This window comes from Engystomops pustulosus, chromosome 6 (assembly GCF_040894005.1).
Source record: "Engystomops pustulosus chromosome 6, aEngPut4.maternal, whole genome shotgun sequence".
Classification (NCBI taxonomy): domain Eukaryota; kingdom Metazoa; phylum Chordata; class Amphibia; order Anura; family Leptodactylidae; genus Engystomops; species Engystomops pustulosus.
Genome location: NC_092416.1, coordinates 142,617,718 through 142,639,667, shown reverse-complemented (window position 1 = coordinate 142,639,667; position 21,950 = coordinate 142,617,718). Strand labels below are relative to the sequence as shown.

The 21,950-nt window shown below is 41.0% G+C and overlaps 1 protein-coding gene across 9 annotated transcripts in view; it reads right to left on the bottom strand.

The window, feature by feature from the left end:
* IKZF3 (IKAROS family zinc finger 3) overlaps positions 1 to 21,950 on the bottom strand; it is an 82,175-nt gene that overhangs the window by 1,605 nt on the left and 58,620 nt on the right. For 6 of the 9 annotated variants that reach the window (XM_072111476.1, XM_072111474.1, XM_072111470.1 and 3 more), the window contains 4 exons: positions 15,615 to 15,857; positions 12,544 to 12,711; positions 10,863 to 10,973; positions 8,265 to 8,381 (listed from right to left, as the gene is read on the bottom strand). In XM_072111476.1, coding sequence (XP_071967577.1) covers positions 8,265 to 8,381; positions 10,863 to 10,973; positions 12,544 to 12,711; positions 15,615 to 15,857 — 639 coding nt within the window. Of the gene's footprint in view, positions 1 to 8,264; positions 8,382 to 10,862; positions 10,974 to 12,543; positions 12,712 to 15,614; positions 15,858 to 20,669; positions 20,767 to 21,950 lie in introns of those variants that run through there. The other 3 variants (XM_072111471.1, XM_072111479.1, XM_072111478.1) reach the window with 3 other exon arrangements.

Here is a 21,950-nt window from a genome sequence, read left to right as displayed (position 1 = left end):
TTGATTAAATGGGCCGGTAGCATTTCAATTCTTCATTACAGTGTATGTCCAAAGCATTTTTCTGCTAAGGGGAGCAACATTTTAAATAACAACTAATCACATAGTAGCTTATAGTTTAATGACCCTTTTGGATATGACTTATGCTTATTCTTTGAATACCCCTTTAAGTCATTACACACTTAATCTCCTTTATCTCTCAGCTGTCAGTAGAGAACAGGACAAAAAACTGTTTACATAAGAAGCAGAAAGGCAGGGGAAAATGAAGCACACATGAACATATTTCTTTAATAAAGTATATTATAACACAAACTATTATCATCTGCACTATTATCGTATGTTTAAAGTTTAGTTTCAGTACATTTGTATTTTATCCCACAAATGAAATATCTGATTAAAACTAACAATGTGATTATGCTGCAGTTAAAGGACTTTGGGATCAAATGAATAGGTTTAGTCACTAAGTAAAAATGTGAGGCAAGTAGAAAAAAATGACAAGAATTTACTTCAGAATAAACACCCCAATGTTGACCTCTTTACCTCTGTTTTTGATGTAAAATGAGTGGTAAATAGCCTGACACAAAAATAGATGATGTCAGTCTAATGCAACATTATACTGGGACTCACAGCAACCGAAATCCCCCTTCTCAAGTTCATTTGCTGAGCTTACCTCACCCTGCAAGTTTTCCCATTACACAACTCCCTTCTCATTCATTGATACATAATCCTCCCCTGACAGACAGGTTTACATGAATCGCTGTGTGAACAAGGACCAGTTCCTCAAGAGAGATTGCTGAAGGTAATAAAGTGCGGAGATCTGGAGAACAGCTGTCAGGCTGCCCTGAATGCACAATCTGCAAATGTGTCAAGTCAGCAGTCACCTGCACAATAGGCCAGACTGCAGAAAAGACAACCTGTCACCCGTGGACTGCCTGTCAGTCATATATACATGAGCCGTCAGCCACTCAATACACCTGAGGTATTGTATGTTTTCGGAGTACGATATATATGCTTGTATCTGGGTAGGATGTCAGAGGCAAATCTGCCGCTTATTATGTCAGTATTAGGTTACACTGATCTTTTGAACCTTGTAAGAGAACAGTTCTCATGGGAAAAGATTATCAATTTCGTTGCAGACAAATGTAATAACGCATGTACTTGCTGTGTAAGCTCCTTCAGGTTGACACAAGAGATTTCTATTATCATATTTGATGTCCACATTTGCCTAAGACTCTCTAGATATCATTAAGTTTGCACTTTGGAAACCTTACAGCATGAACATGCAGGAACCACATGTAAATGGGTTTACCCTATGAAAGCCATTATCCTGTAATTCTCCTTACAGATCCATCTGCAATGGATGCAGGCTGTACTTTATAGCACTTGTCTATGTAATGTAAGACAGACTCATCAATCCTGATGTGATGTCACCACAATGACTATTACTCAGGTCCTTTGCAGAACCTAAGACAAAACCTTAGTGCCACAGACCTGATTCAGGATATATGATTGTCTGCCATATCTCGGATCCACTGGCCCTGCTTCCTGGTCAAGGTCAATGCCCATACAAGCCTGATAGCTAACATGACATTTACTGCACCAGACAAACTCGGGACACTGTGTAAATATGTGTGAAGCTACTGTGGTCAAATCTGTGAAATTCCCTTTACAGACACAAAAACAGCTTGTAACATGCACATGTATAAAGGCATTATGCGTTCCGTTCCTGATCTCAGAGCAGTTTCTACACTTGATCTCTGTTTTTGGCCAAAGTTTTTTTAAATGTTTTTTATGTTCAATTTTATTTTTATTTAACAGTACACAATACAGTAGAACTCGTAAAACAAAAAAACATAAAAATGAAGTACAGGTACTTCAACGTTCAAACAATCGCGGTCTTGACTACGATGAACAGCAGCGCTGGCTGTAAATTTAGGAGGTGTAAGCGGTTGTGAATGAATTACCCTAATGCACATTTCTATGATATATCACTATTACAGACCATGAATAAATCCTTAGGGTTGAAAAATTTTGGCCGGCTCCTATTTTAACTCATAAAACATAAAATTAAGAGATTATTTTATCCTCACACCAGTGAGTGGTGGATCAAGGTTTCTTTTTTATCTAAAATATTAACTTCCTATAGACCTTTGTGTCCAGAAGGTCTATATTAGACCCTTACTCATAGGAAAGAGCTTGTCAATAAATATTTTCCTCTGTACATGACGGGACAGAACCTATAAATCTAATAAGATTTGGTCCCAGTGGGATGAATTAGAAGATAATACTATGTCATTTGAGAATATGAGGTCACTATTTGCCCCTGAATTGTAACAAGCAGAAGTATGCAATTTTGTGAAGGTTGCATATTTTCTAAAATGATCAATAAAGGCATCACATAAACTTCATGGAGCAGAAATTATTCTAGATTCTGGACTATACAATTTCCGAGGGGAAATGCCTTAATCAGCTAGACATGAAACTTGTTATATTACAGTTCAAAGTGGAGAATGGAATAATAATAAAATAAGTCCAAAATGGCGCATGATAATGTCACAGCCCCTCCTTCTCCGGACTCTCAATGTATACGTTGGCTGGCGGCGCAGAATTTATTTCTACGAAAGGCAGGGTCAGCTCCAGGTTTCAGTAGGTCCCTGGGTGACAGAGCCTCAGTGGGCCATTTGCAGTGAACCTACAAGGCAGCATTAAAAAGTCAGAAACTAAAACAGTCTGCTGTTCCCTAAAATATTCTATAGTTTATCATCCCAAAATGCCCCTCATGGTTATTTTATATAAAGCCCCCCTCATCCCCTATGGATTCATTAGATACAGACCCCTTCGACTCCAAGGATTCCTTATGTACAGCCTTATGTGGGCCCCCCAAGCAGCTCTGGACCCCCGGTTCTTGCCAAGGTATGCCCAGTGCTGGCACTGGCCCTGGTGCCAGGTTCTACCACAGTATGAGAACTTCTGAAATTATTTGAGAGCTTCTAGGCCAAAAGAATGCCCTGATAACCCCCAACATTTTTTGTGTAGATTGCATAAAGATTAGAATTTGTTCATGTGTGATCTATTGAATCAATGGATAGCACACACCCTCATGTATTTCTATGGGCTCATACGCACAGCTGTGATTTGGTGAGCAAATAATAGAACAGACCCTACTCCTACCCATGTTTGTGGCTTCGAAAGTCCTTCTCTCACGATGCATAAGTGGAGCTCCTACACTGATAACACATGGGCCGCAAATCCATTGAATGTGGCCGGAAACGCATGTGGTTCATTTTAAGTACAGCTGCGCCTAGGGACCTTTAGTGAATTACATTAGCAATTGTGGATGGGATTCATACAAATCTCATTCATTCACTGTGAAAAGAACGGCAGCGTACAATCATTTACACTGAGGGTTCAGAAACCTAGCTTACTGCAGAGGAAATATTCCATCTTTCCCATTCCCCAGACTCTTTCTGTATAAAGTCTTGTCTAGACAAGTGAGGGCCTCAGTAAGGTGAGTATTACTGCTTTCATTATTTTACAACATTATAGTTTTTTTAAATTATTTTATTATTATGGCAAGAGGTTCCCTCCTGCCACAGTACACTGCTATATTATCGAGACCAGCTCCAAAATATATTCTCACTATCCGAATCTCTAAGGAAAGTGATCTCCTTAGTCTATAGAAGAATGGGGGGTAAAGAGGGTTTTATATTACACTACACTGAGGGTGCAGTCACATGTGGCATTTAACTCTATGGGGCACATTTACTTACCCGGTCCATTCGCGTTCCAGCAGCGGCTTCTCGGACGAGTGTTCGGGTCTTCCGGCGATTCATGAAGGTCCTGCACCCGATGTCCTCCAGGTGTCGCTGCTGCACTGAGGTCCGCCGAGTTGCGTCGGAGTTCACTGATCTCTTCCTGGTGCATGTGAGTATGGCCCGTGCGACCAATTTTTTTTTTAAATGCGGCAGTTTTTCCGAATCCGTCAGGTTTTCGTTCGGCCATGCCCCACGATTTCCGTTGCGTGCATGCCAGCGCCAATGCGCCACAATCCGATCGCGTGCGCCAAAAACCCGGGGCAATTCAGGGGAAATCGGCGCAAATCGGAAATATTCGGGTAACACGTCGGTAAAACGCGAATCGGGCCCTTAGTAAATGACCCCCTATGCGTTTCAAAACGTAATGAAACAGCTAAAGCAGATGTTAACATCAATTAATTTAGGCAAATCTCTATTCAGCTTTTTCATTGTATTTTGAAATGCATGCTTTAAACGCCACGTGTGGCTGCACCATGACAGCGGCCACTACAAGAGAAGAATGAGGTTATATATGTCAGGACCGTGTACAATAAAGCCAATATTCCTGGTTGTTATTTTCAACTATGATGTTTGCGATTTCGCTCTCAGATGTCTTACACCCTTTACACCTCCTCATATACAATTTAGGTGTTAATTCCTTTAAGCACTAGCGCTTTCAGCCATTGTCTATTAAATGGACGTTGTTAAATATAAATAAGAAGATTCTACCTTTAAGAAATGAACCTATTAAAACAACCCAATACAATCATGGCAGTGGCAACCTCACATACAATAAAAACCTTAGCAAAGAAGACATTGCTCATCAATGGATTTGCTAGATAAATGTGAGATGTAGACAGCAATAATTCCCTGTCCTTCCACCACCCTGTTACTATATATATATTGACATGTTTCACATTACAGTTTGATGAGCGATCATGAGAACAGGGATCCCATTGTCACTAATTGATGGAGGGTCAGGGCTAAAATCCACCCTGCCACTCCATTCTATTCTATGGGCGTCCCAAAGAGAACCGAGCGCTGTGCTAACCGATCTCCAGCACTCACATATTCAGTGAATGGAGTGGAAGGGCACATCCATGTACTCATGATCCCGGGGGTCCCAGCAGGTGCACTCACACCTTGTTATCCCATATTCAATGGGATAACTTCTAGACTTGGAACTTCATATTTTCTGCTGTATCAGGTTATTTTTGTTTGATGAGTTGAACATTATGTGGGGCTGTTTGGGGATTGTCATTGATGGCTTATCCACAGGATACTGAGAAAATAAGTTGAAAATAAGCTGGTAGAGCTTGTGTATTGCTGCTCCATTTAATAATTATTGTGGGGCACTGCTCTTCAGTACCAGTATGCCTGTCCTGCTGCCTCATTAATGAGAGTGGTCCCCCATTTTCATGAACTGTGGGGGTTTGTTCTGTGGGGGTTTGTTTGCGCTGTTCAGTCACTAAACAGAGCACAACTGCGCCCCTAGTTTATGTCACACTGTACGTGCAGGGGCCTGGGGTAGAATCAGACATTGAGGGCATATCTTGTACTTTTTTACCCATCACAATTTATGAAACTGAAAATGGACTCTCCTAATGGAGCCTCCAAATCTAATGTGAGCATAACTTCAGTTCTGTGTATGCATCTAGACTGTGTCCTTAAGGCGGGCTGCACATGTTTATATGTTGGTCCAATCCCACAGTCTGGACACATTGAACAGGACGGGAGTCCTGGCATCATGCAGAAATATGATGCAAGAACTCCCTGTCTCCTGGCTGAACTGCAGTGTCGACATTGTAGAAACTGTTACAGTGCTGGCACTGCAGTTTGCCTAGAACACAGGTATGATGCAAGGACTCACATTCTGTGCAATGTCCAGTCTGTTTTCACGGGATGCAAACGTTCATTTGCAGCGAGCCTAAGACCGACACACACGCTCCTCGTCTACATGACTCTCTTACAATAAAAACATTACACTTGCACATTAACCCCGATTAGATTTTCCCTTTGTGTAAATATGAAACAGAAACAACTCATTTCTTACACCTCACACCAAGGAACTTGTCAGTTCAAAACAGAATTATAGCAGCCCCTTACAAACAGAATGAAAGCAAGCATTTCATTTATGAGGTGACACTCATTTTAACCCACTTTTTTTAGCTTTTTTCTCATGAATATTCTAAGCTGCACTTATGGTTCTTCTTAGTTTAGTTTATGTTATGCTTACAATATGCTTACAGTGTATATTTTTATATACACTGTACATTTCTACCTTTGGGTAGAAAACATACACTTAATCTAGTAAATCTAGTATTTAAAGGGAATCCAGGTTTGGGACCCCTAAACATGGCTGTGGAGTCCGTAATCCAAACCTCTTACTCTATCTCCACCAAAATAGTAACCGACTCCATGACTCCAACTCCTCAGGCCTGTACCCGGTCATTCTGGCAGTGCTGAAGATGAATGCATGTGGTCCTTTCAAGTTCCTTTATCTTCTGATAAACTGCCGAGCATGTACATTAAATGTATAAGGGTAGACAGGTAAAAGCTGCAGTAATGATTCTCATGGGTGATGTGAGGGGTGCTCTCTGCTGCTGCTCGCGGCACTACGACACTCCCCAATCACACCATGTGTCCGCAAAGACGCCGGTCAGCTGTGTCGGATAGGCAGTGACACGTGACCTCCACTGGAGGCAGTATCACATCTGCAGAGACTGACGCAGGTGTATGCCCTATCTAACACCCTATGCTCTATTTTGCTGCGCCTAATAATATTCATCATTAGTGACTTTTCATTCATGCGCAAAAACGGGTGCAAAATCACTCCAGCCTTAAGGTGGTGTAAACTAAGATGTAAGCACTGAGCTCTTGTGCAGAGCAGCTTATTCCCAGCAGCAGAGCTCAGCCAGACACTAGTACAGACACTACCTGCAGCCTCTGTTTACAGTCCATGACCTTCTAGTTACAAAACAATCTGCAAAAGCAGCAACTCAGAGCATGAGAGTAATTTGCAGGATTTTGCAGATATTACAGAGACATGACCCCATGTATCAGGATGGCCCCACTGGTGTCTGAGGAGGATACTGGCCAGAATTACATGGGGACAGCAGAAGATCAACACTGGGGGATCCCCTCCAGGAGAAGTCACTTCTGAGGAGATCACTGGTTGCAGGGTGTCACACACCTGGGCTCTGCTGTGAGGGTTATTCTCATGCTGGGGTGTGGGAGAAAAGCAGAGAGGAGCTTGTAGGAGGATCACATGTAACTGCCCAAATCCAATATTGTACCTAAAGTAAAGTAATTAATAAGAGGCAGGAACTCAACTCATCACAGATGGTTGTAGCTTGTGATAATTCTGGCACAACAATGCAAGAATTAAGGCGCAACCACTACACTTAAGCGCAGAGCAGTGATAATTCTGGACCAAGGTCTATATCAATACACCATTTCAAAAACAAAAAAAATTATAAATGTCCCCTTGTGAGTCTAATAGTCTAGATGCTGCTTTCTGCAAGAACCTCAGGTACACATAGCAACTTACTCCACAGCCCTGGCCCTATATCACCAGAATGTCCTAATGTTTAACTTAATTCCTAAATCCCAACAGCTTTAATGGAGTATGGCCCATCTTATGACATATCTACAGGCCCACCGCTAGGCATGCTACTGTGCTCTCCATTCAAAATTCACTCAGGGTGAGACAAAATTGACCAAACAAACAGCTTCTTTAGCTAGTTTGGTTTCTCCCACAGAATTATATGGAGAACATATTCTGCCCCCCCCCCCATTCTTGAAATAGGTTTTGTCGCAAACAGTTACCCTTACCCTTCTTTGTAAAGTCATATTCTGTAAATAGATGCAGGACAAAAAGCATATGATGCAGTATGAATATCATTATCATTAACTTGCATGCATGTAGTGACTCCATCCGACATGATTTATCATCTATTACGTAAAAAATTGCATGAAGGGGAAGAATGTGAGTTTCTACAGTATGTCCCGAATCTCCCTGATGGTAATCAATTGGGGAATAAACTACTGGACTAACAGGTGTTTTATAATGCTAACCATGGTCAATGCTAGTATACATGGGGCATCAGCACTATATTGCTTTTAGTAACTCACTGCAGATATTTCTATATGTGCATTGCTGAATATAATATATATTATATGTCATGCACCTGAAATTTGCAGCTGTCCTGGTAATTCCTTCCCCTTTTTCAGGTTTTGCTTCAATGCCTACGTCTCCCCTTTTCCACTTATAGTAAACAGATATTAGTCTGCATTGTACAAGTGAATGTTGTTCTTAGAAGTGGAAAGAGGTTGTGAAACCAAGGAACCCATTAACACTGGGGAGAAGTGGGGGGAAGCTAAAGGTAACAGAATTGGGCATGTGTAGGTCATACACATAACAGTACAGCATTTACAACTGAGAGCCTTGAGGCCTTGAGCACTTGTACGTACCAATAAATTTCTGAGGCATGGAGCTTTTCCTCTTTGCAACATTGCTAGCTAAACGATCCAGTACCAAAGCCCGATCACTGCCCATTTCTGGTTTCATCTGCTTGGGTTCTTCAACAGCTGTGGAGAGAAGGAGAAAAAAAGACTGGAAACACGTAACTTGGTATTCGCTTTGCGATGTGCAACAGCCTATTCACATGCAGTTGTATCATATGGACCGTATCTCAGTTGTAAATCCTGCCCCCGCTATAGACCTAGAGCTGAGACACGACTGCATTATGCAGTATATGTGCATGAATATGTGTCAAGTCATGAGACGGGGGAATTATTAATGATTTTGCGTCTGTTTTTTGTTGTGCCTGTTCCGAAAGATTTACAGAGCTTTCAAGGCACTCTCAGACTATCAGAAATAAGATTCTCTGGTCTGATGAGACAAAGGTTGCACGTTTCAATGTTAATTCTAAGTGGTATGTGTGGAGAAAAACTAGACACAGCATCACCAGCCAAATACAATTCCAACATTGACACATGGGGGTTCATTTACTAAGGGTCGTGGAGCTCACTTTTGTCGGACTGTGTGTCTTTTTCGGGGATTACACGGCTTGTACAGGTATTTAACAGCTGTCTGTGTAGGGATTTTGGTGCACGCAAACGTTTTTTTTTTTTGGCGCAGCTGCGTTGGCTTCCATGCAACACAATTAAGGGGTGTGCCATTGGACGATCCGACTGATTCGGACTGAGGGGGGGGGGGGGGGGGATTTAACATTCAAATTGTGTCACAAGCCCAAGCACTTACATGCACTGGAAAGAAGATGGTGAACTCTGTCAGACCTGAGCGGGGAAGTGACACATGCAAGATATCGGGTTCCCGATCTTAGTGAATTGCGGCACAGTGCATTATAGACGGACAATGCAATATAGACTGTGAACTCCAGCAGACGGCTAACTAAGTGTGACCCATGGTGGAGGCAGCATTATGCTTTGGGGGTATTTTTCATCTGCAGGGACAGGGACTGGTTGCAATTGAAGGAAAGATAAATGCGGCCAAGTACAGAGATATCCTGGAGGAAAACCTCTTCCAACAAGACAATTACCATAAGCACACAGCTAAAATAACAAAGCAGTGGCTTTATTCATTTTTGAGTGCTGGAGAAATTCCTTTTCTCTTTGGATTTGTGACTCCGGAACCGACCCGGCTTCCTCTCCCTCTCTTGTACACCTTTAACAAGCAGTCTACTACTTGGAGATCATGGGTTGGTGAGCTGTAATTGCAACGTGTTACATTTTTTTCTTATAAAATGAATATATAATAACATATTTAATGCGTTCACAAGCAACAAAAAGTTGAAGAAAGTGTAAAAATGTGGTGGTCCAGTACTATTATACAAATCCCTGTGAATGCACAGGCCAGCTGCGCCCTGTTTCTGACCACGATATGTCTCTTGTCAGTGTTTCCACTGAGCTGGTTTGAGGTTTTGTCTTCTCTCTCAATACAAGGCGAGAACACACATATCCACGCTGTCTAATGGCAGGCATTGCTTCCTGTCCCTTCACATTTGTGGTCAATGGAGGAAGGAGAGTGGAGAAAAGGGGGAGGAAGGCGTCTGTGCATATGACAGGGTTTGAGCATGCAAGATAGCTATCAAAGGCTGAGTCAAGTCTTCTAGCAATATTACATAAAATGTTTCCAATTTTTACCATTTTCAAGACATGCTGTACCTGCAGAAATGTGCTATCTACTATTCAATCTCTGAATAACACTGGCTGTAATCTGATGAGCTGTGGAAACTGTTCTACATTCACCAGAGGTGTCTTAAAGAAAACCTGTCAGGTGAATCTGGGACCTTAAACCAACTACAGGTCCTTATGGACCTGTAGCTTAGGGTAACCATATTGACCTTTTTGAAGTGTATATATGTAAAAAATAAAAAGAATAAACTTTGATACTTACCTGGATGTGAGTATGATGTGGCACATAAGAGGATCCCGCACCGGCGCCTCTTCTTGCGATGCAGGAAAAGAAGAATCAGGCCCTGACAGGTTTCCTTTAATGTGCTTATACACATGGTGGTTTATATGTACAGTAAAAAGGTTGTCTGATTTTCCCCTACCAGTAGATGTTGGGGGTGGAAGGATTGGGTATGTAGTATTTAAAGGAAACCTACCATCAAAATTAAGCATGATTAAGCAGCGACACTTAGGGATCATGCACATGAAAAAGCCGCGTGCAGGAGAAAAGAGGGACAAGTGCTTCACAATCCTCACCACTCCATTGAAAGTAGAGCGGCCAGCACCAAGCATTTTGAAACCAACATGTCTTTTGCATTGTTAACCAGAATCGATGTTAAAAATGAATACAAATTTTACTTTTGAAATATATGAATTTTGGTCAACGTTTTTCCCGATCGGTTTAAAAAAGAAACAAAGTATAGTATGAAAGCAGCCTCAGGGGTGCATAAAAAACCGATCTGCTGTAAACTTCAATACAACCCACATTTTTGACTTATGTTGCTCAGGCTGGGTAAGAGAATATAGAAAAAAAAAAAAATGTATAAAGAAGAAAAAAACATGATTTTTTTTAACCATACAAGTTGCACTTACCAGATTCGCTGACATTTTGCAGGTACACACGACATCGCTCCTTATGTTCTTCCAGAGAGCTGCGCTGTTTATAGCTACGTCCACAGAATTCACATTTGAAGGGTTTTTCCACTATTTTTAACAGAACAAATTCATGTTGTCAAAGTTCAAATGTATGTATTCATTTATTAAAAGCTCCCTTACAACCACCTACTAAGAACGCATTTTATTTGTATAAATCTTTTTATTATTTTTCAAATAAAGTTTACAAAAGACAAAAACGAAGGTACATATGTGCATACGAATATTATCCATCTGTTATAGATCTGTATGAAGTGCAAAATTTACTCAATATTATGATAAGGGTGTTATGGCATTATTAAGTACTTACAATCGGTGCATATCTGCAGCATATGTAAAACCTTGAAACCATCTTAAACATGATGGTACGAGAACATATTAAAATAAATAAATAAATTAAACATTTACAGTAGCATCTTTTAACATTAACATTCCCACTCACAGTGTCAACCTTTTTGCATACTCTACTTTTCCTTCTTATTGATCTATCTAGTGAAGAGAGTGACTTATTGAGGTACTATATAAGATATTTCCTTTAAAGGGGAGTTATGAGTATCTAAAGTTCTTCCAGGGTGCCCATAATTTGGTGAATGCATTATGGTTTCCTCAATTCCCAACTGGCTAGCTCTTCCATGCGGTATATGTGATCTATTCGGTCTAACCACTCTTTTATGCTTGGAGGTTCTTTTTGTAGCCATTTGGGTGGTATCACTAGTTTCGCTACTTGCACTAGAAGTGTGGGGAGATCCTTCTTTGAAGGTTTCCATGAGGAGGATGGGAGCCATAAAAGCACCGATTCTGGGCTGAGTGTTAATGTTTTCCCAGTTATCTGATTTATGTGTGATTGGACATTAGTCCAAAATAGACGCAATTTCGGACATCTCCAGAAAATGTGTGCTAGTGTTCCCCCATTGTTACCACATCTCCAACAAGTGTCTATGGCTATTAGTTTTTTCTGCATGAGGGTTGTGGGTGTGTTATACCATCTAGTCATCAACTTATATGAGTTTTCCTGAATTCTAATACATTTTGAGAAGCCATGTGACCTCTGATGGATTAGTTTTAAGAACGCATTTTATATCCCTGAAAAATAAGTGACAGATAGTGGCCTACGTTTCTTAAACACTATGTGCAGTTTCATGATTTGTAGTGCCCGCTCTTCCTGAATCTGGCACCCCCTGCCCTGCTCTAACAGAGTTCACGAACTTTTATTGGCTCACTTTTAACATGGGACGTGCAATGCACTTCTATTAAACACTGTGGGGCAGATTTATCAAGCTGTCTGAAAGTCAGAATATTCCTAGTTGCCCATGGCAACCAATTACAGCTCAACTTTCATTTTATGCTCATGAATATTTTAAAGGGGCAACTAAGAATATTCTGACTTTCAGACAGCTTGATAAATCTGCCCGTGTGATAAATGTGCCTTATGGTTCGACTGTGCACCGTAACGTCCCTTTCAGTTGCGTTGAGTATAGTGCAGCGTCCCGGACACTTTATAGATATGTGTGAAAGCACTAAAATTAGTTGCAAGGTCTGGTGCAGCGGCTTTAATAAATGAGGGTCAGTGACTATTAACAGCATTTGTGCTAAATAAAGTGAAAAATGCCCATACACTCACCTGAATGTGTTCGGAGGTGTCCGGACAACGCATCGCGCCTTTGACAGGCGTAGCTGCATAGGTGGCACTTAAAAGGTTTCTCTCCGGTGTGTAACTTGCTGTGTCGAAGCAAATTCCCCTTCTGGGTAAATGAAGCTCCACATTGATTGCACTGGAAAGGACGTTCTCCTGAAACAGGCAAGGGTGAGAGGAGGCCCATTAAGCTCTTAAGCCCGTGGTCTGATATTCTTGGGCTCATATAGCAAGGAACTGCTTCATGAAAATTATTGAACTTAGTCTATAACATAAATATAGTATAGATGTGTCAATGTTGAAGCAATGTACCAGCAGTTTTAACCATAGAAAACTGCAGACAGTGACTGTAACATACCTGTGTGTGCACTGTTAGTTACAGCAGGACTGTGAAAAATGTGTTTATATCCCAGGATTGTAGTTGGTGTGTGAGATCTCATTACTAAATACAGCACATGAGAGGCTTGGGGGCAGAAAAGATCAACAAACTAAATAGTTGTCCCCAAGTGCGCCAAGTCCAGGAACAATCCTGGAAAGTTAATGTATTTTTCATAGTTCTGCTGCTACTAACAACACACACACAGGTATAGTTACACATATCTTCAGGGTTGCTGTATAACACTGTCTGCAGCTTTGTATGGACAAAACTACTGATAGACTCCCTTTAAAGGAATAGTCCTAGGGAGGTATTGTCTGTATACACCAGGGTTCCCCAAAATACGGCATGCGGCCCGCAGACAGTTTTGATCCGGTCCCCGTCGCTTGCATCGCCAGCGCTGGGCCCCCGCGGCCTTCGACAGTCGGGCAGGAGCCTCCATCCCTCCGGACAGGAAGCTCCTGCCCCTCACTGTATAGTGTTCGATGATGACATCATCACGCGGCTGCGCACCCCTTCCTGTCCAGACCCAGCAAGAAGATAGAAGACGCGTGGCGGGAGACTTAGATGAGTACAGGGTTTTTATTTTTTATTAAAAAGGGCAGTAAAAAGATTGTGGCGGCTGGGGGCCAATAGTTAGTTATGAGGGGCAGCTTAGGAAATAATTGATGGTGTAGGGGCAGCATAGGAAATAATTAATTATGAGGGGCTGCATAGGAAATAATTAATGGTGGGGGGCAGCATAGGAAATAATTAATTATGAGGGACAGCATAGGAAATAATTCATGGTGGGGGGCAGCATAAGAAAAAAATAATGGTGGGGGCAGCATAGGAAATAATAAATTATGAGGGGCAGTCTAGTAATAATGGGGGGGAGGCATATTCAATAATTAATGGAGAGGGGTCCCAGTATGTTTAATAATTAATATAAAATAGTTCACAAGGGGGTGCAGTATATTAAATAATTAATTGAGGGGGGTGCCAGTGTATTATGGATGCGGTCACATGTACCGCTATTTATTTTTAAACTTTAGTCCGGCCCTCCAACGGTCTTAGGGGGACAGCGAACGGCCCCCTATGTAAAAAGTTCGGGGACTCCTGGTATACACCAATCTTACACTAGTGCTGCAAATTATTGATGACCTTTAGTTGACTACTCCATCCTTTAGTTGACTACTCCAGCCTGTAGCTTCAAGTGAGTGAAATACATTTTGGACAACTTCAACTTCTAGTAAAGTATAGTAGTGTCTCAAAATAAAATTTTCTATCACATTACGCAGACAAGCTCTCAACAGTTTACAAGTGACACCTCCGTGTTATTGGAAAACACAAGACTAAACCATCAAAAGCACTTAAAACCTTTAAAGATACATTTACATGACAAAGGTGATTCTCAGTCATGAAACACAGACATTTTTGTCTGTGTTTCACAGCCGAGTTGCATCCATGTGGCACCTGTTTTTCACACATCCACATATTAGTCTATCCTTTCATCAACTTCACTGCCCAGAAGGTGTGGCAGGGCACAGGGCAGGCTAACCTGGCTGCGCCATTATACTGGTTCAGGTTAGAGTTAAAATCCATGGCGGACAGAATATTGCACAGATTTCATTCGGCGCTGGAACCCCTTAGTACTTCTGGTGTGTGTCGTCCACTCCCCCCCCCCACACCCCGCCATGGGTGATCAGTTTAGATTAGGTGATGCTCTACTTTATAACAGGATGGAGAAAAATGGCAACTTAATCGATCTATTATACAGTATTGTGCTGCAAAATAAAGCTAAGGGACAACACTGTCTCTTCTGTCTAGACCTATATTCTCATATCCAAGACTGCAACCCTTCATAGTCGTCTTCAATATGAAGTTCGGACACCCTACATCCTAAATAGTGATAGGTTATTTGCTCTGATTAACTGCTGTGGTTCTGAACGCATGGACAAATGTAGCTTTAATTTCTTTCTTATACACATTTTTCTGTATGTCTATGTTCACTTGTTATTGCTTTGTCCTGATATCAGTAGGAGTTCATTATGTTATGCTACGTCTAGCATGTGCTTCTCTTCTGGTCTCAATGGACATTCTGGATAGAATACCATTTTGTACAATTTTTTTATGTCCCAAAGTGGCCTTAATATTTCAACTGACACACAGTTTTTACTACATGTTAAATACTTTGGAAAAATGTAATAAAAATGTATGTTAAAGTAAAACGGACAACACATCAATGTTTTTGTCGTGAAAGCCCTAACATTAAGACAGATGTCTGTGGTCCATGTAAAGGTCTTTATATCATCCCCTGTAAGAAAATCTTGCAATCTCACAAATAAGAAAAATAATGAGCACAATAACATTTTATCAGATAATACTATGGTAAAACACGATATAATAATTGTACATAAAAACCTGTAATATATGAATGCACCAAACACAACTAGTTTAATATCTGCAGCAATCAGTTCTGGAAAGGCAACTTTGTGGATATATTTACAGAAAGAGAACACTTTAGTTTGTGTTTTTATTGGTTTGTGTTTTTTGCATTTGCTCCTTTCTTCCTTTTCAGAAGGCAACAAAGGAAAATAAAGACAAAGACGCTGAGTATTTCTGTGTGTGTAGGTCTCATCCTATACCTCTAGTATCTGTATATATGTAACTGCACATAAAATGTCTGGGAGAGAGCACATACCCGTATGGCTTCTTTTGTGTACTAGTAAAACATTGAGGCTGTTGCATGCCAGTCCACACATGTCACAGTACAGCTTTCCCAGGTGGGCTCTGTTGAGGTCATATGATGTGTTATGTCGTTCCAGTTGGATGTTGTTGTAGGGTGCAAACACTTCTCCATAACCATAGGATAAATCATTGCCTTCTGACTGCTGTGATGCTGCTGACTCTGCAGATTCATTTTTTACCTTTACTGTGTCCTCTGCTGATGTAAACATATACACAGAGCATAGTCATTCTGACATCCATTTCTCAAACATTGTAATTGTAGGGCAAAGAAACTTATTTCAAAGGAAATTGTAAAGGGTTCACTATGGCAGCACTATACTGTACATATTAGAGAGATAAAATAAAAACGTCTATGGGTAGAAATAAACACGTCTACGAACAGACAGCCGGGTCATCATGTGGTCAGGATGGAGTTTAGTTGTGGTTGGTCACAGACAATTTTGCCTATAGTTCGTAACAAACGTATTATTTAGTATCGTATGTACTTGAGTATAAGCCAACTCAAATATAAGCCGAGGCACCCAATTCTAGCACAAAAGAAAAGAGGAAAACGTATTGACTCGAGTATAAGCCTAGGGTGAGAAATGCAATGCTCATAACCTCCCTACTATTGGGAGAAACGTTACATACATTTACTTTTTGGATTGCTTTTCACTAAATATGTTTCTGCAAATCATCCTAAAGAAGGAGTGTAAAGTTTTTGTTTTATTTATCTTTGAACTGGTTGCCCTACTTGAGCACCCTATATACTCCAAGTGGAGTGAAGTGCAGCACTACTATTAATAAAAGTAAGACTAGACAGTCTTATCCAGATTATCAAGTGTCTAATGCTGGATAGAAAATCAGACTTTTTTTCCTTAAAATTAGGATGTACAGGCCGTCCCCGGGTAACGTACAAGATATGTTCTGTAGGTTTGTTTTTAAGTTGAATTTGTATGTAAGTCGGAACTGTATACTTTATAATTGTAACCCCAGTCAAAAATGTTTTGGGTCTATGTGACAATTGGATTAAAAAAAAATGTAGGGTTGTCATAAGAAGCAAGATTAACATTGGAGCTTAATTGCAGACAACTTTAATAAGTCATAACTGTTTATAGTAGGCTAGGTCTAAAGTACAGTAACATCCAGAGGTCTGTTTTTAACTGGGGGTCGTCTGTATGGCTACATTCACACGATGCATGCCTGCCGTACCGTAGTACGGCGGGCATACATCGGCGCTGCGGAGAGGAGCAGGGGATGAGCGCTGCTTACCCCCGCCCCTCTCCATAGGAAGATACAGCACACGGCGCCGTATCACAGGAAAAGATAGGACATGTCCTATCTTTTCCCAGGCTAGGGAGCCCATAGAAATGTATGGGGGACGTATATCGGCCGTATATACGTCCCCCATACATGTGTGTGAATGTAGCCTTAGTCGGGTCTTCTTAAGCTGGGGACTGCCTGTAGTTTAAAATCTGTCTGACTTTGCACTTTTATCACCTACCTACACAAAAATGGCCCACATTTACCAAAACTAGTGCAGTCTGTACTGTACTGCAGTCGTCATTAATCCGCCCCCCCCCCCCCCCCCCCCCGCACTGCTCAGGAAGTGTGCAACATTTTTGGATGGGTACTTTGTTCATGCTGCAGAATTGTGGCGCACCTCAGTAGTAAATGTGACACAACTAAGCCCCTTTTAGGTGCACATTTTTTCTGTCCTGTCGGACACACTGCTGCCCGACATCTAAGCGGTGACAATACTTTTTTTTACAATACATGTACAAGCAGTTTGCACGTTCTTTTCAGTGCACAGTTAGAGTGAAAACTGGTGCAAACACTCTAATAAATGTGGGCCTATATGTCTAAAATCGGTTATGAAATACTGATATTTTTTATTTTGTTTTTCATAGCTGGTTTGCATCAGTCTGGTATTCGGTCTTCATGGATCTTAATAAACTATAGTCAAGGACCGATCTGTGAAAAACAGTTCTGACTAGGACATGCTCTACTCTATAACGGATGAGTCACATGGTCTGTAGAAATAACAGACAGTCTGGTCTGTCTAAAAACTATTTTCACTGTTGTGTGTATATGCACTTAGCCTGAAAATACCAAAAAATTGATGCAAGGCAGCTCAAATTAGGCCACAGCCATAAGTTGTAAACACCTCTAAAAACTGTCTAAAATACTTGGGTGGAGATTTACCAGGATCTGCCAGCATATGATGTGAACCTTGCACCCGGCATCTGCTGGATCTATTAGGAGGCTCTGGCCTCCCAATGTATCCGCTGGGGTTGTACCCCCAGGCATTTCTATGCCAGGTCCGGCCTTGTGCAGAACTGTGCTATGATCTGCGCCTCAGGGCACACACCTTTATAACCACTTGGCATGCACATGACGTAAGGGGGGAACTATTTCAGGGCTTGTAGGCCAGAAAACTGGAAAACAAGCCCTCAAATAGCCCCCGCTTGATGTTATGATGCAATGTGGCTAAATTTACAGGTAGATTTACCTTAAAGGGGTTTTTGGGAACTAACTACTAACAGCCTACAGGCACTGCTCTCATTTAGGGATTCCCACTTGCCGCGTTTGATCTTGATTAATTCTAATAAGATATATTTATAGCCTTTGGAGCTTTATTTATCTAGTACAGACCCCATATAAACATACATGTAAAACATGGCAGGCTGCTGGAATATTTTGTTGAGGTAAATGTATAAACAGCTTGAAGGTAGCCAGTATTCACATTTCATGTCCAGGTCTCTGCTTGGACTGGATTTTACAATAGCCAATGTCTTCACCTCTTAATTTGCTGACATTTTTTGAAGCAAGGCCGATAATCTATATATTCCTGCTGCTCCCTTATAACATGGCTCCTCCTTACAGAGAATGTGATACCAGTTTTTATCATACAAAGCTGCAGACAATGTTAGGTATTGATCTTGGAGATCTGTTTAACCATACCATTTTATGTATTGTTTGAAATTGGCCTAATAAACCTCTACCATTACTTTGTCAAGCAGTTGAACAGCTTCTAGATGAGGTTTCTTTCATGACCCAGCTTGGTGGCATCATCCAGAAAATCAGCTTTGAAGTAGGATGTAAGTTAGATGTATAAAGTGAGGGAGAGGCAGAGAGTTTAACACTGAAGTCAAATTCTCTCTTTCTATAAACGCCTCCTCCCATGTGATCATCAGGAGATCTGATCAGTGATATCCCTGGAAGCAGGAACATCAATTACAGTAAAGGGGTGTTCTAAGGCAGGGTGAGCTTGACTTCTGTGTTTAACTCTCCGCCTCCTTGACTTAATAAAACCAATTTACATCTCACTTCAAAGTTGATTTTCTGCATGATGCCACCACAAAAGACCATGAAATGAAAATCATCTAGAAGCTTCTCGGCTGCTTGACAACATTTGGCTAGTGGTTTATTATACCAATTTCTGATGACATGTTCCCTTTAAGAACTGTATTTTATATTCTAGGATTGGAGCTGGAGAAGTGCAATAGAGAAGTGTTATCTAACTATTGTGTTGTTTCTATTCTGTCTCTCTTGTCTGCAGAGGTGTTTAATACACAAATCTCACAGCAATGCGGTTTCAGTGGACTCCCCCTGTGCTCCAAGTAGCCTTGTATTTTTTAATAAATACCTGCATGATCCATTAAAGGGGGTTGTCCATGAAAGAAAATTCTCCAATTTCAATCCCCTAGTGAGGTTTACCAAATAAAGATAATTGTTAACCCCTTACTTAAAAATTTTACTCAGTTTTATTGCTGTTTTAGCTCTGAGCATACACATCATGATTCTTCTAGTGCTATTTGCTGACAATCTGGGTAGATTATCAAGGTACAGGTTTATGTACACTTTTATTTACCTTCTGAACGTTCTAGTATCTGCCACTTGGAAAGAGAGATAAGACAGATGAGAGATGATGAGATCCATGAGATGCATGTTACACATGACCTTCTGAGCTCTACTATCACAGCCATTACATACTGTCAGCTCTACTATATGTCTCCCTCCCTCTCCCTTGGATAAAGATCTTATCTGCCTGTAGCTCGTAGCTTCACTTGCCGGCAGGAAGTCAGTGTGTATGTGTGAGCTCGTCCTGGAATGCAAGGGTGGGGGCTAGAAGGAGAGAGCAGTTCAGCTCAGCGCAATCAGACAGAAGAACAATATGACTGCCAGCCCTAAACTCAGAAGATCCAGGGTCGGGCCTGTGAAATGCTATATTTTTGTTATTAATAGTGAGTTAGAGAATGTGCTATTTTGTTTTCCTGAGTACATTTAAGAATCTTGTCTTTGTGGCAATACCCCTTTAATAATAGTTCTTGGGTATCGTGATCTGTAACTATGCATTGTATAGTCCTCGAAAAATATGAATAAACTGACAACTATGTGTTGCCGTTTCTTGTGTCAATGGTTTCTACAGGGTCAGAGCTGACTGTACAATGTCACTCTATGTAGGGATACAACACCATCTGGTAACAAGTTCTTCATTAATTTGTAGGAATAACATAGGAATGGTGCAATGTGTTGGTATAAGAAAAGATGATCCTGAAAACAAACAATCAGAAAGTAAAGTTGACATGGGTATGGGTATAAATCACCTTTTTATTTCCATCTCTAGAATATCTAGAAAGATATTTATATCAATTGTTTCACTAAATTATTACATATGTTTGGTGCTGACCAGAATCCCATACTAGTCAGTGACAAAATTGCTGCCTACCACCAAAACCACAACCAAGGATAAGGGGAAGTTTACACATTTACGTTCATGGACCTGTTCTCCATGGACAGTGCACACAACTATTGACTGAGCATAAAGCAGGATGAAGCACAGAAATATAATTCACACGTCTCTCGCGACAGTCACACATTCATAATAGTCAGTACATTGTAGTTCCCTTTCTTTACATGCATGGCATATGCTACAATAACACCCTTGTCCCAAAATATACATTGGTTAACCAGCTCAAGTAAAATGAAACAAAAAACATAACGCTCTATGACCATAAAGATGTACCTTTCATTTGCAAACCAGCACACTCGGTAAATCCAACCAGGGCTCAACATTTAGCAGAAAGCCACAAGCACTTAGCGCCCTACGCGGCTGCCGCTCCCTGGACACAGTGTAATGTACGCAGCCTGATGAGAACTCATTGCTGCCACACCAAGGCAATTACCACATCCTGAGCCTAGGCTGCAGAGCATACAAGTGATAACACTTCCAGACAGGTCTGCTGCCAAAGGAGTTCTGCTTTATGGTGGAATTAAAAACAGCAAGAATATATTAAAGAGAACCTGTCAGGGGGATTTCAGACACTAAACCACCCACATGCCCTTATGGACCTGAGGTTTAGTTTCCTATATTGCCCTGTCTGGCTTTCTATTTGGCAGCTATTTAAAAAACCTTTATGCTTACCCGGAGATGAGTCTGATGAGGCGCTTGGGACCTATCTCTGCGCAGTAATTGATTGAAACCGGAGTTGTACACTCTTGCTCCATTGTGCAAAACCTGTACACATGGCACATGCGCAGTAAAGCTGAGGAGTAGTATGTCGGCTTTATTGTGTCCAGGCTCCAGGAGTATACAAGTTAATTTTTTTTAGCGACTACAGAGTGAAAAGCTAAAGGATTTAGGACAATAAACCACCAAATTTATCAAAATATGGTACAAAATATATACTTATAATTCAACCGCTTGGCTGATCTATTTTATGGAACAGGATGTATTTGTTTCAATACGCACATACATACTGTCCACCTACATATTTGTATATGGGTACATGTATGTTTCTTATGCATCTGTACTCAGAACACATTCAATATGAAAGCATTATGCAGCAATTCTTTAATAAACAGATATAACTAAATGAAAAAGTATGGTCTCACAGAATTGCCCAAAGATTGCCTTTTCTTCTTTCAGACAGAAGCTACATCGATGTGGTTTTGTGGTCAAGCAATATACTGTTTGTAAAGGTTCCTTATTAGTAGTCAGAAGGCATTGCAGGCACAGGAGTGAGAGGGCCCTCTAATCTAGGACAACCAAGATACAGAGACTGGTGTTGCGGCAGTCTGCAGAGTGGGTGTTAGTATGAAAAATGAATATCATACCCAAAGCAGATGAGGATGAGGAGCTGAGAGTGGCTTGTGGCAGGAAGAGCTGATGCTGCAAGAACAGGACAAGCTAATAACTTATGCTAAAAGAGCTAGGGGGAAAGTACATGCTGCTGGTCAGTGATCTCAAGGCACTATACACACTATAGACCAGCCTCTAACCATCTGACCAGTCATGGTCTTCAAT